The following is a 15724-nucleotide window of genomic DNA, read 5'->3' on the forward strand; positions in this document are numbered from 1 at the left end:
TTAGGGATGAGCAAGATTACCGAAATACCGAAACCGAACCGGTACCTACGGTACCGAAAATCTGTACCGATAGGATTCAGTATCGGTTTTTTAGTTTTAGTTTGAGCTATTTTCGGTTTCGGTACTAATCGGTTTGGTACCGGTAAAACCGTAAATGGAACCGACTTTTTGCTATATACAAGAACAAAGCTTTTTGTTAGCTATTATGTAGTGTACAGATCCGCAACAACATTAGATAGTGTGAAGCAATAGATATTAATTACAGTTCATATTATATATTGACCAAACAACACCTTAGCTGTTTATCAATCCTCCATGCCCAATATAAATGGACTGCTTTGTTTTAAAATTAAAGAGTTTATTTTTCTCAATTTGTAATTGTTTCATTTTCCGATGTGGCGATGTGTAACATAATTAGAAAAGATTTCAAAGTAATAAAGATATTATTTAACATTTAAGTACTTTAGATAAATTTGGCCTACAAGCTAGAAACAATTACAGGATTGCAGTTGTGCTGTCTCGATCGTCTATATTAATTCTATTATATCCAATGAGCTTTCAAAAAACTCGTATTTTTCTTATGAAATCGAGCGAGTAATTTCCAAACAATCTGCTATGTCAATGTTAAAGAGTTGTATAGGTATTACCTTATGGCCACAATAGTTGCAAATTTTAAGAAATATGAAACTAAGTTATTAACTTGTAAAGCGTTAGAAAAACATCAATGCACTCAACTGGATTGTAAAAAACAAACTGACTAACTAGATTTTGATTGCAAACATGTCAGAACTAGATAAATGTATTGCCAAATTGCTAACTACATGTTAAGGTGGTATATTTTGATGCCAGAATTAAAATCTCATGAAATATAGGTATTTTGCGGTACAAAACCGAAATACCAGTACCGAACCGGTACCGCATCTATGTAATCGGTACGGTATTCGGTTCTCACTTTGGGTCGATTTTGGTATCGGTACCAGTCGGTTCGGTACAGTTTCGGAACTGATTTCATCCCTAGACCTAATCACCTAATTCATAAACCTAATAATCAATCTACTTCATTTAATTGACTTGCGTAAAATAAAAAAAGAAATGTTCAGGACAGAAAGCCACTGTGCTAAATCTCAAACAAAGTATGGGGTACGTTGATTATTAGGTATACGAGTTATTTGCTAATTCATTTTGGTCAATTATGAGTATATGACTATACAAGCTTGAAGGTGTACCAGTTGCTGTACACAATACATCTATATTTGCAACCCTGAATTGGCCCTTAATAGAGAAAAGTCTGTTTGTTTAGATGTTTAAGTTTGCATAAAGAATGTTTTTGGAGATTTGCATTTTAAGAATACTGTAGGAAATGAAAGTTAGAAGAAAGAGAATTTATTAATATTTCACAAATGCTTTACTGTTACAAAGCATAAAGAAACAACTCAAAATATAATCAAACATGAAACATCTAGCACCAAAATATATGAATCTATCTGATAATTATATGCACTAAGCTTCTTCCTTTCCTCCAATGGCTGCCTTCTTCACCTCTATGTCATCAATATTCCAATTCTCAATTTCTTTATCTGGACCATTACTAGGTCCCGTATACTTCTGCACTTTATATGGATGTCTTGATGCTAAAATTAGAAAAGCCAGAAAGTTTATTGTTCCTAGAATTGCTAACAGCCAATAGAAGTTTTCTAGTTTACCCCTATTCAAATTGTTTCTAAGCCAACTCCCGTCAGTAGCCATGTCAGTCAATGACACTAATACACTACTCATAAAATACCCCATGGCTAAGGTACTCAAGAATAGCCCAGTGCTCATAGATTTCATCTTCTCGGGTGCTTCTCTAATGAAAAATTCAAGTTGGCCCACATAAGCAAAAGCTTCTCCTGCACCCACCAAGAAAAATTGAGGGACAAGCCAGAAAGCGGAAATCTCTTTCATTTGGTTTCGGTGCATTTCACGTCTTCTCTTCTCAACTAAAGCAGAAGCTATCATTCCTACCACCGAGAGGACTAGACCGATTCCAATTCTCTGAAGACTTCTGAGTCCTTTTGGATCGTGTGTTATCTTTCGGGCAATACGGACAATGACCCGTTCATTAAGAGAGGTAAATAGTAGAATAGATAGGAAGAGGAAAACCGAGAAGGAGCCTGCGGGTACGCTAAAGCCTGCAACCTTTCTGTTCATGAGAGTGGCTTGTTCAATGGTGAACGTGTTCATTTGAGAGTAGACTGTCCAGAAGAGGATACATGTTGACCATATAGGGATGAGACTTATAACCATTTTGACTTCTTCAACTTGTGTTACAGTTGAAACTATCCATGGATTGCTTCTGTTTTCATCTGAAGCCGCATAATCATCTAGTATTGCCGCCTTGTCAAGAGGCCTGTATATAGTTGTATAAAATAATATGGTATTCAGTTTTCAGAGTACATTGTTTAATTGGTATAATAAAAAACGATCTGGTTTCGGTCAAAGAATGCCGTGTCCAGTAACAATGTGTAAAAAATCAGTGGTATGACAATGTAAACATGAAAGTAGGTCATCTGTTCTGAGTTATTATTCTTGGGACCAGATGATGATGGAGTATTCTTGACATATCAAAAAATATATATAAGAAAGTTAGCTGGTGTTTCTTATGTCTTAAACTGGTGCTTTTTTTTACTTTTTATTTTTTTATATCTTGCTTCATAGCTGATGATATAGGTGGAATATGGACGGGTTAGGTAACAGATTAAAACTGGTTCACGGTAGAGCAGGCCGTTTTTGGGACAGGTCAAAAGAGGCTGCAGCAGGGTTGGGTTTACTTGATAAGTGATAACATTTTCCTGTCCATTTTTAAGGGTGTTTTCTGAGCATATGTAATCTATGGATTAGTTATGACCACAGAAACCATATTAATTCTATGAAATTATCTAAATATTTGAATAATAATGATTTAGTAGGTTATATGCATCAAAAATAGACATTGATCCAATTACACCATTGGACCTGTTTAATTTAGTTGACCCATTTTCCTCTGAGCCAAGTTTTTTTTTGCATGACTCATTTGCGATAAAACACGACCCAAAATGGACGCCTCAAGTATGGTCTTTAAAAGAGATATATTAGGTTGCGTCTAGTTATAGAAAACTTTTTTTACTTTTCCATTTTCATTTTTCAAGAAAATAAAAGGTGGTTTTAATTCTCTAGAAAACATTTGTAAATGCGTTTAGTTGCAAGTTTGGAAAACACAAGGAGTTTTCCATTTATGAAGTGCGAAATTATCAATGAATTATAAAACTGAATTTGCAAATGAGTATTGTGTAAGTTGGAAAATAGAGTTATCTGTTTTTAATGAAATTTATTTTGGAAAAATCACATATGATCACATCTTGTGTTTTCCATGTTTTCCTTCAAAAATTTTCTAGGAAACACTAATTTTTTTCTATAACTAAACACACTATTATTTCCTTTTTTTTTTTTTTCCTTTTGGTACTATAGATGATATAGCTTGCCATGCCTTTTCTTGTAATAATATCAGCTTTCCTTTTTTTTTTGGTTTGGTGTTTATAGGTTCGGTCTAATGCACATCATATACACATATTATGGAAGTAATTTATTTAGGCTACATTATATACCTGAACTTTGCTGTGTGTGGAACTTTTGAGTTGTTAAAGTCATTTAAGAAGCTGGGGTTTGCAGGGTAAGGTAGCTTTCTATTCTTTATAGCCAAAAACACCACTCTCCATATAACTGTTAGTGGACTCCCTTGGGGTTTCTTGAACCGATATAAAGTTATCCCTCCGAGCAACACAATAACAGCTATAATCATAGTCCCGGCTGATATCCCATACCCCCATCCTCTACCTACATTATCTTGTATGTACACTAATACAGTTACGGCAAACAGAGACCCGAGACTTATGCAAAAGTAGAACCTATTGAAAAAGTAGACCATTGCTTTCTCCTCCTTAGGGTCATTAATGTCAAATTGGTCAGACCCAAATCCTGAAACGTTTGATTTTATGCCACCACCACCTAATGCTATGGTGTAAAGAGCCACATAAAGTAGTGTTAGTTGGTTTCCACTGGCTGCTATACATTGTTCTTTTCTTGGGTTGTCACAATGAGGCGGCTTCATGCTTGGGAGTGTTGTTGCTAGTGTCAATAGTGTTACTCCCTGTTTTAACAATTACGAGCATATTAATACTTCCAGTTTACAATTTTTCTTAAAATTTTCTGTATATGCTTTATCAACCTACTATCACCTTGTTGCTATGAGTAACCAACTATTTTTATTTTCCTATCATAGTGCTTGAACTATTTTTTTTTCTACGTATGGCATTGTAAATCATTATGCTGGGACTTTGACTAGAATAGACAACTTCAGTGACTTGTAGAAAGTTGGGTAGCCAAATTAGTTACAAAATCATATTTGTATGGCACGTTAAGTTGAACTTGTCTTTTACTTTTTTTTTTGAACGTCGGAATTGAATTAAAACCCTGTCTTTTAGTATTAGGGCAATAGTGAAAGAAAAAGGACACAACCTAATTTACCCAATATGTTTGTTGTGAGTAGAATAGGAAGAAATATGAAAGCTCCTATTTTTACCTAAATCTAAGTGAAGTACAATCATTGATAATTATAGCACCGTCATTGTATTTTAAAGTTCAGTATATATAATTGCTCTATAGAAATTGAAATCTAAATTTTTACCAAAAATAAGAGGATAGAAGAACAAAATATTGGATGCTTACCACAGCACATATAGATGCAAAGATAGCGATGGTTAAAAAACGACCAAGTTTAGCATCTGCCAAGAATCCCCCAAAGAGGGCTAGAATGTTGAGAGCCCCCATGAAGTTTGTTACCGTGTTTGCAGATTTTGATGAAGAAAGATGCAAGTCTCCAACCAGGTACGTCACCAAGTTCATTGATATCCCCATCACACATATTCTTTCAGAAAGTTCAGTTCCTACATAGATAGGGAGAAAATACAAATGTTAACAACAATTTAACATATATAAGTTAGTTGAACTTAAACTTTGTCTACAAGAGTTCTTTAAGTTTGTGGATTTCAATGTACACACTACCAGCGTTCATAAGTACCTAAGATAAGCCCAGCTGCAAGCCAGCCACCAGTTTTCGAGTTGTCAACGGGGTTTCCTTTATAATCCACAGAAACCGTATCATCTTTTTCGGTTTTTGACACAGCTAAAACCTGGTAAAAAGTGAAGAAATCAATGCATATGAATGATATGAAAATATCTTTATATATAGATTGATAACGAGAGGGAGTTGTTGACAAAACTTACCATTTTTGTTGTGTGTGTTTTATGTTTGTTGAGAGATAGTCAGATATGCTAATGAAGTATAAGAATTTCTTTTAAATAGGGGAAATTTGTCGCACAAAAGTAAAAAGAAGGTAGGGGAAAAGTAGGATATTTGATAAAAGATTTTAGGAAAAAGTAGTCTTCTCCCAAATCTCAGGTGGAGAATCCTGTATAAAGTTCTCTCAAGTCTCAATAGCATCAAGGCACATGCTCAATAAGTATCTTGTATTTTAGAAAAACTATTTTGAAATGTGTTTGCTTCATGTTTATTTCTTTCGGCTATTTAACCTATTAATAAGATACGTCTTCTACGAGTTTGCTGACTTGCGCCTTACCTGAATCAAGTGGTGGTGATTTAACTTCACTTAGTGGTTGGGTTTGGATTGATTGCTTGTTATTCCAACTGTCCTGTTCTATTTGTGGCTTATGTTAAAAATTATTTCTGTGGTGAAACTGGCCATACCTAATGAAAGGTGGATATTGTTGGACCCTTAGTAACAATGCAAATTTGGATTCAATCTCTATGACTGGGGCCAGCTAAACAAAATCCTTTTTACATCTAGAGTTTTAAAATTTTGCAATGCTGCATTTTGGTTTTTATGTGAGATCTATGTTCTTTTGAAAATTGTGGATTGACGCACATGTATTTTGTCTCGTATGTTTCTTCTTATTTATATAAATCTAAGCGAGTAATGCGTTTTGTGAATTTTTAACTGCATTTCTGTTTTTCTTTGGCCGTTTTATTAGTCATGGATGGTAATTTTTAGCGCCATATGATATGTATCATTTATTCGTTTTATTGCTATCAAATAGGCAAGTTTTTTTTGAAAGGCATCACTTCAATTGATACAAGTCAAAATCGTGTAGTTCAAATGGTTATATATATATATATATATATAGAGAGAGAGAGAGAGAGAGAGAAAGAAAAGTGAGTATGAGGCTGTTATGCATCCAACTTGGGTGAAAAACCCCTCACATACCAATATTTTAATATTTTGAATAAATGTTTGGCCCCCCATGATTTTATGGTTTTAAAAAAGGTATGTGAGAGGTTTTTCACCCAACTTAGGTGCCTAACAGCCTCATATTCCCTTCCCTCTGTATATATATCATATGACCACATATTATTTGGATTGAAGTAACTCAGTAAGCATAATTTGGTAATGTTAGTTTCATTATTCGTGGTCCTTAGAAAATTGTTTGGCTTTATTGTTGCTTTGGTTGCTTCCTTCTCTTTTGGGCCATGAAGCTGCTGAAAAATGGGAAGTTATCTTAATAGTTTCTATAAAAACAAGCATATTATGTGTGGTTCAAGTTTACACCTCACGACTCACAGTACTGAAAACCAACTATGAAATGAATATATTCTGGTAATTTGAGTCACAAAAGGTTACATTCAGATGTTCATCCAAGCACGAATGAATCCTGGTTTAATACCTGTTTCAAACCGATAAAAATTTACAATCTAGATTATCACTGAATTTCAGTTTTTGAACTGGTTAAAACTTACCCTTGCCTCCTATTTACTAGAAGTTATTTTATAGAATTCAGGTTGCATATTGATATTGTTCGTCTTTTACAAGCCGTCCTTTTTCTAAGATAAGAAAGATACTTTGATATTACGCTTTTGATTTTGATATTCGAATTGGAAATGACTTTAATGTTCGGTGATAAGATATGTCGATTCATCTTACCTGATGTTATTGTTTCAATGGTTGGATTGTCGTAATCGTCTTGTTGTCAACCTACTCTCTCGATCGATAAAAGCTAAGGTTATAAAGTATATAGGTATAACATACCCATCAAAACCAAAAAGTGAAATGTTTAGAAGAAATCGTAGATACACAACGTATGAATTAGTAGATATGTTAGAATTTTAGGTCGCTTTATATCCGTTTCAAATATGAGTTTGATTTTGGGATGGAGATACTTTGGCGGCAGCATTTGTAAAGTTTTCGATGTACAAGTATTTAGTAAAACAATGAATTCTTATATTTTGATCTCATATTAATTAATAATACTAAAAAGGTTGTCGTGATAAAGCATTCATACCCTTTTTAGAAAAGTTTTTAGTTTTGTCTCTTGTTTGAGATTCCTAAAGTTTTGTTTATGTTCGTCTGTTCTTATTTTAATTTGTTATTCTTAGCTATTGTTGTATCCGACATATAAAGTTTTGGTTGTATATATCAAATTTTCATTTTTTCTACCGAATGCATGTAACTTTTACGTGTGAGAAAAATAAAGACTCATTTTTTTTCTCATGCAAGTATGTAACCTTAATAAAGGAAATTTCATCCGTTTATGTATATTTTTATAATTCAGAAAATCGTTGACGGTTCACAAATTTATTCGAAAATTAAAGTTCTATAATATGCTGGGCCTAGTTTGATTCGTATTATAGCATTCCTTTTAAATCATATCGGCTTAGATATATTTAATTTTCAGATTCATATCTACTCTTATTACGTGGTAATGTCGAATATAATTATCTCATATGAATCTTTAAGAAATTTGTCTTTTCTTGATATTAATATAATTTAATGACAAATACAAATCATTGATCATAAAAAGCTAAATACGTGTTTGAAAAATTGGGTGTTCATATCAATCAAACCACGTTTATATCCTTTCTGAAACAGATCGAAGGCCCGATCACTAGATATATATCAACGCTTTGCAGTTGTGTATCTTTCCATCTAAATCACTCTTTCTCATCTATTTATTATGTTAGAATTTTAGGTATAACCTCCAAGCGATTTTAGATTTTCATGTGATATGCAACAATATAAATATTATGAAAGGATAATGTGAGATTACCTGGATATTATCTATACTATATTATAAAACATATTTCCTCTACATTTTCAACATTGAACTTAAATTTTTAATATTGATTTTAAATACCTTCTCAAAATGTCTATCATATATATTCTATATTTACTTAAAATAACTATAATACCCTTTCTCTCTCCATAAATCTCAACCAATCATTTTTTTTTCTTTCTCCTTCATAAATCATTTTATTCTTCTAATTCATTCAAAATCTTTCATCTCAAAAACCATACATCGATAAATTATAAAAATTATATGGGTGTTATTAAAATTTTATGTTCTTTCATTAGAGTAGTTATTCGATATACTTTCGACGAATTTTTAACTTCGAAGGCGGAGCCCGTACAGCTAAGGGTGGAACCCATAGATCACCTCATCACCGCCGCCGCCATTACATGATCATCACCCGACCATTCCCTCCATCACCGTCGCAACGCGCGGATACATCACCATCCGACCATCACAACATCTTAATAATTTGTTGTGTACATTTTTTTTCTTTTTCATGTTAGAGGATTGGTTTGTAAAGTTGAAGTAGATCCTTAGATAAGGGTTTTTTAATCTTGATCATTCATCAACTTTACAACTTTACAAAGTGAAGTAGATAATAATTTTAAAAGATCTCAATTCCCTTTCATCATGTTATGTCTTATTTAATCTTATTTGACAGTTTGGCGTATATATTATCAATAACTCATAACACTAAGAATATTCGATCACATCATGCGACCATCATTAAAGTTCAAAGTGGTGTAATGGTTTGAGATAACTAAGACAAGAGTCTACGGAACGACAACGAAAATATCAGTTAGGCCGTATATGTTAAAGAAAAACGACTTGAATTTCTTCAAGTAGCCTAGACAGATAATTCCTTTTTTATTTACACGTATAGAAAACATCCCATTTATATAAATCATTTCATATTTGTTATCAAGTTATCATTTGTTTGTTTGAAAAGCATCCCGAGTCTTGTTCCATCAACGAAGATGGTGCACAATTTTGGAAGAATTTGAATATGAATAAATGCAATTGTCGAATGATTCGGCAAGTATTGTTCCATTTCTATGCACGAATAGTCTCAAAAGCTGATGCGAATATCACATTTTACTAGTAGTTGATACTTTAAATAAATTAAGAAACCGTAAAACTAGTCGTATTGTTCTCCTACATAATGATAAAGCATCATCTTTATAAATGCCAGTGGTATTTATGGCCATGTGGGCATTTTCATTTTTCAATATGCTTAAATCAATACTCGTACGTATTTAAGGTGAATATATTCACATAAAACGACAACAACGTGTGCGAAATGCTTGTGACACAATCACACTCGCCCGACTCGATGGTTATATAACTACGTTTATCCATATGTTCTAAATTTGCCACATTTTTATGCTGGTCACACTATGGGCCTTTTTAGGGTAGCTCCCCTTAAGCAATGGAGGTCAACCTAGAGTCCTAGACCATTGGGCCTTTTTGTTGTCTCGTCTAGGTAAGTTATCTTCGATTCATCGAATAAAAAATGATATATATGATATGCGATATGCCTAAAATTAAGAACGAAAATAATAATAATGAAAAAGAGTAGAATGAAATACTTGTGCCAAAAAGTGAATGAATTAATCATGTTTAGTCCCATCCCATGAATTTTGTGTCTAAATAGTATTATTATGATCAAATGGAAAAACGATAAATATGACCGATTTAATAAACTTACAAATATATCTAAAAATTTAATGTTGACATATATGATATGATCAAACTTAAGTCTAGATACCTAAAAAGAAGGCCTTTATATATTGTTCTATCTAAATCATGCTATATGGCAATCGCCAACACTAGATATTTAAGATATGTTTATAGGCCTGTCAATAATTTTGATGTATCATTACTCAATAAAAATAATACGAGTTAGCAAATAGTTAAAAGATCTTTCTAGTTGAGCAATGTCACTTTCTTGTGAAAATAATGAGTGAAAACGTCACATATAATAGCATAAATTACCGAAGATCCTGTAGGGATTTGAAAATCAAATTAATCTAGCAATAGTTAGTGGCGAAGCTTACAAATTTTTAGGGGTAAGTGAAAACGTCACATACAATAGCTAAATTACTTGGGATCCAGTAGGGATTTGATTATCATTTACGTTAGTTAATGTTAACTTAGTCGACCATCAAATATCTTTCAATATTAGTTGAACTTTATATCTAGTTTAAAAGTTAAAAAAAGAATGTTATCTAAATCAAGTTTTTACCTTTTTGTAACTTTTTAATATCTCAAATACTGGAGCGCATTAACAATTGAAATTTCAGTAGATGTTTAACAATATCATCTTACACCTTAGATACTGGAGCGCATTAACACAGGATATGGCTTTTTCTCTTAAACTAATTTGATATGCAATTTGCTTATAACTTTTCATCATAACTTTGCAGATATATATATTATCAATTGGATATGAATGAAATTTTTATCTTAAACATGGTTTTAATTAAAATACTCTCAAACTTATTTACATATAAACTCGAATCGATTTTTATACATAGGCAAATGCGTGAAAATTACAAGCTCTTAAAAATATGGAAAGTAAAATAATATTAGTACTATTGTAACAGATACACGTTTTTGGTATCTGTTGACAATACTATAAGATGCATGTAAAACAGTATTAAGCCACAAAAAAACTCGCTAGCTTCGCCTCTAAATTTAAGCCACAAAAAAACTCGCTTACTATTGACAATACTATACACGATTTCATCGTATAAGCCTTTGCTTAATAAGATGCATGTAAAACAGTATTCTCTAGATAACTTAACTTTGCAAAAATCCCGATAAGTGGTGCTGTGTTATACGTACATGCTTCAGTCTGCATGTAGTTTCCCCGTTTATCGGTGAACTCGTCGTTATGGTTTGGGCCACCAACCAATGCCCCAACCACGATGTTGGGATTAGGGTCGCTTGACCCATACCAATTGTCATAACCTTGAGTGCACCCAATGAACCCTTTGTTCTCTCTATATGACACAATTGATGCACCTCTATGGTGTACTCTGCTAGGAAATTTTGGGCCAAAGCCCACTAAGTAGCTCATATTCAATGGGTTAGAGCCCAAAATGTAATCCACTTGAGATTTTGAGAATTGTAGAAGATCTTGAGGAGTTACTTCTCCACCGTGGCATTTGAGCTCTTTTCGGTTTGATTTGGTAAGTAAATCTGAGTACAACATCGTCAAGAATGCTCCTGAGGAAACATATTGCATGTTGTTCCATTGTCGAATATAGATGAGACCACCAGGAGTATAAGCAACGTTGTGCTTTGTACCGTTGTTTTTGTTTAGACATGAACAAATGTAGTAATCCGCTTTAGATTGGTATTGTTCTAATATGTGCTTATGCTTCATGTGCTTTTCATCAATAAGCAACTGCACAAGATTCATCCAAAATGTCAACAAAAAACAACATCAAAAGCATATATATATAAAATCAAGCATACTTTGTTATAAGTAAAAAAAGAAAAGAAAAGGTAATGTTCCCCTTGGTATAATGAAAATCATATTACTATGATGGAGGAAAACAAAAGGAAGTAATCAAAATGAAAATCATATTACTTCCACAAAGGATGTAATCATTTCCACAAAGACTACATGCCATATGGGATTGTCTGTCTAAAGGGTCCCCTATATACTTCATTCAAAATTATTATACCAATATTTAGGTAGTTTAATCTCAAAACTAATCAATTGCTATTATACAACCAAGATCCTATAACCCAATTTGGGAGGCACATAATAAAGTTTGGGACCAACTGATCTCTACTATTTGAATATTTTGAATTCAAAGTTAAAATAAACTCAACCTTACTTTATTGCTTAACTTTATAGAAATGAGTTTGACCATTGTTACTCAGCTATAATGGCACTTAAAGTTTTATGTTAAAGAGTACACTAATTAGCAATCATCATTATGTAATTTTGTATAAATTAATCTCACATTTTTACCCATATGCATACTAGAGTATTACTTTTACCAAAGTCTCCTGACCCATCAAGTCTATCAGCTTATGTAAGAAAGGTTTAAAAAACAGAAAACTACAGTAATGATTTAAAGGGTATGTAAAAAGTAAAAACAGTAGAATGGGTAGAGAGGGGCATAAAGAAGTGAAAGCTAGAAGCTTTAGCCACCTCTACACCACATTTGTTTGACGTTTGGCAAAGACAAAAGCATCATCTTCCATGTGCTTCATAATATGACCCCCACATATTTGTATTTGTACTGCTTACCAATCCATCAATATTTATTATTGGTTCTACAACTCTGAATTGGTTAGTCAGAAAGATTCATATAAGTCCCAAAAGTTTAATGCTTGAGTTTTTTAGAGTAATCAATTTAATATCTTCATTAGTTAACAAATCAACCTGTATAATTAGGGCGTCGTCCTTGGCGTAGGGTTAAATAGGTTCAAAGAATAAGGCAGAGGGTCAGTTGGATTCAAAGAATCATGAGCCAGAGCTCTCCTGCCGCAACAAACTTTTGTGGTGTATTCTCACATCAAAAAAAAAGGGAAGTAAAGGAACTCCTAAGTCCTAACAACGTTTTCCACGGGTTATGGGTCTCAATAGACAGCTTTATCCCTATTTAAGTTAGAGAGAATGCAATCAAACTCTATTTAAGGTATAAAAGGCAAGGAGTATTGGAGTAAGGATCATTAAAATTCAATTCTATGATGAGTATGCCTACTCTTGTAGTGTGAAGATAAAAGGAAGAGCAGAAACCTATTCTAAAGTGACTATTCAAATTTATGCTTTTCTATCTGTTGATTTGAATGAAATTTAAGATGTGGAAAAAGTCACAAAAAGAAAGCCTACAAAAGACACAAGACACGCCTATGTATCTCTACGAGACTTTAGAAACTAAAATATTGTCCTCGAATACTAATATTGCGCTCTTTAGGTTTAGATGTCGGGATTTTACCTTAATTTAATCTTCGTTTCATATTCTCATGTCATAAGTTTTAGGGGTCGTTTGATTCAAAGATTACTTTTATTGTAAGTTTACAGTGACTGAGTCGCTTTGGTCAATGTTACTCTGTATATTTACATTAAATTGATGTTTGCCTTCAGAACAATCATATATGACAATTGACAATCAGGAATCATTTCTAAAAAGGAACCTACAACAAAACCTCCAAACAGAATTAAAGGACATACTTAAATTTAAAATACCGAAAATGACATCTTTGGTGTTTCATTCATTTGTTTTTATAAAAACACATGTTATTACATTAATCAAAATGTACTGTCTTCTTTTCTTTTTTTCAATCATCTTTAACTTTATGTTTGTATGTGTGATTTCAAATGAACTGACCATTGCTGTCCCATTAAAAAACATACCGATTTTGGCTAAACTAATGGGACAACAACTTTAAATCGAAATCAAAGTCGACAAAAATGGCAAACACAAGAGTTCATGTGCGAGTAGATGGAAATAAAGGACGGTTCATATCTATATGATCGTGTTTTAATTGTACCTGAGTTGCAAGGACTTGAATACCCGCAAACTTGACATCCCAACTGAACTCAGTTATGGACCACCCAACGCCACCGAATAAATGTGCATTATCGATCACATAAGTTAAGTAACGCTGGTTATTGGTGGCTTTGTGCAACCACATTGCGGCCCATAATAGTTCGTCGTTGTAGCCACTAACTGATGTGTAGTAATTCTTTGCCACTCCCATGCTTTCATCATATTTGCCTCTATAATTGTCCCCAAACTCGAATAACTACAAAAAGTTCCGAATACAAATCGTTTTACAAGTTTGCCCAAAATGTTCATATAGATGCACAAAAGGTTAAATTTCTACTATGTCAGTAAATCTGAAAAGGGGAATAATATTTAGTTGTTATTTACAACAATGTATACTTTATACAGTATGGATTGTGGAGTATAATATGCATATTTAGTTTGGATGGAAAAAAAATGTTCTAAATTCTCTACCCATATGAAACTATAAGAAATGGCAACAAAACAGTATTACGGTTAACAATGATCATATAAATTACTCGTATAAGTTAACTTCAGTTACCAATACTTTTTTCTAACACATTAACTTATATATAATTGCAAAATGTGTCCAAGTATAATTGTCATTTTGACCAATAATAAGGCAATTAGCGTTATTTGGATACCTGCTGGGCATGATGCAACAACAAATGGGAGTAATGGGGGTTAGTCTTTTTAAACACAATGGAGGCTGCGGCCATAGCGGCCGCAGTCTCTCCAGCAAGATCCGACCCTGGATGGTTCTCATCAATCTTATACGCTTGTCTTGACGTCGTCATGTCCTCCGGTCTCTGCCAACAATAATGATCCGTGTCACCATCACCCACCTGTCACGTTTTCAATAACTACAACTCAATTCCATAAAAATAACATGTACATCACACAACATCATTGATAAAAAATAAATGCACAGTATACAACTATATAAATATATAATGTTGTTTTATTTACATATCAAACTACCTCGGCCCATAACACGTGAGGACTAGTGTGAGCTTTAATGAAATAATCGGTTCCCCATTTAATCGCCTCGATTGCGTGCTCTAACTCGCCTACATTGGCAATATATTCACCGTATTCAATAACACTCCACGACAACATTGTCACCGTGAATGCCATTGGGAGACCAAACTTGACGTGGTCACCCGCGTCATAATATCCACCTACTAAATCCACCTAACAAATAAATAAATAAAAAGTAAATATAACATACCATAACATAAAAAGTAGTACTATGATGAATTCTCTGAGTACCAAAATAATAATTATGGTAATAATGTGGTTTTTCTAAAAAAGCCTAGTAGCAACACCACTTATGATTATTCACATTTTTTGTCCATAACATAATGTGGTTAGTATAATGTGCTTTATTTTTTTTATAATGTTAGTGTGATATAATGACGTACCCCTTGTTCAAGACCGTCCATTAGTCCTGAATTGTCGCGCCAAGTGACACGTTGGTTGTACGGAAGACGACCGGATCGTTGGGCTTCGAAGTAAAGCAAGGATTTAGTGAGGGCATCAGAATAGTTATGTGATGGTGCGGAAATTGAAAATGGGAAAATGGAGAAGAAAGATATAATAAAGCAGAAAATGTTTGCTATTGATACTAATAATGCTGTCTGTTTCTTCTCCATTTTTATGTGAGTTTGTTTTAAAAAATTTCGGTTATGTTTGAAAATGGGAAGTAGGGAGAAGTGAAATGTGGAGAGACTTCACTCCTAAAAAAGAATTTAGGAGTGAAGAAAGGAGTGTGAGAGGGGGAATTTAGAGGGAATGTGTGTGGTGGAATTCATTCAGTTTATATAAAGTGGGGAAGAAGAATGATAATTTATACACGAGACATGTAAAAAGGGTAATAAATATAGTTACCGTTTTTTCCATATTCCAATATTGTTTGTTTACTTGCACTCTTGAATATTTCGATGGGGGTCAATAAAAAGGCGACATAAGAAACAATATTTCACAGGGAAATAAATTATTTTCGAATTTTATAAAATATATTGGATTAA

The 15724-nt window shown here is 33.2% G+C and overlaps 2 protein-coding genes across 2 annotated transcripts; both read right to left on the reverse strand.

Moving 5' to 3' along the window:
• Positions 1–1367: 1367 nt before the first annotated feature.
• Positions 1368–5579, reverse strand: LOC122591002 (protein NRT1/ PTR FAMILY 6.4-like). The gene is made up of 5 exons (XM_043763180.1): positions 5302–5579; positions 5096–5207; positions 4744–4961; positions 3624–4165; positions 1368–2389 (listed from the first exon to the last, which is right to left on the reverse strand). Exons 1-5 carry the CDS (start codon positions 5302–5304, stop codon positions 1501–1503), a joined length of 1764 nt encoding a protein of 587 aa, XP_043619115.1. The 5' UTR covers positions 5305–5579; the 3' UTR covers positions 1368–1500.
• Positions 5580–10819: 5240 nt separating this feature from the next.
• On the reverse strand, positions 10820–15490 carry LOC122594074 (endoglucanase 11). Its single transcript, XM_043766549.1, has 5 exons — positions 15119–15490; positions 14676–14888; positions 14339–14539; positions 13678–13932; positions 10820–11572 (listed from the first exon to the last, which is right to left on the reverse strand). Exons 1-5 carry the CDS (start codon positions 15347–15349, stop codon positions 10925–10927), a joined length of 1548 nt encoding a protein of 515 aa, XP_043622484.1. The 5' UTR covers positions 15350–15490; the 3' UTR covers positions 10820–10924.
• Between the last annotated feature and the right edge of the window lie 234 nt (positions 15491–15724).

This window comes from Erigeron canadensis, chromosome 3, assembly GCF_010389155.1.
Source record: "Erigeron canadensis isolate Cc75 chromosome 3, C_canadensis_v1, whole genome shotgun sequence".
NCBI lineage: Eukaryota > Viridiplantae > Streptophyta > Magnoliopsida > Asterales > Asteraceae > Erigeron > Erigeron canadensis.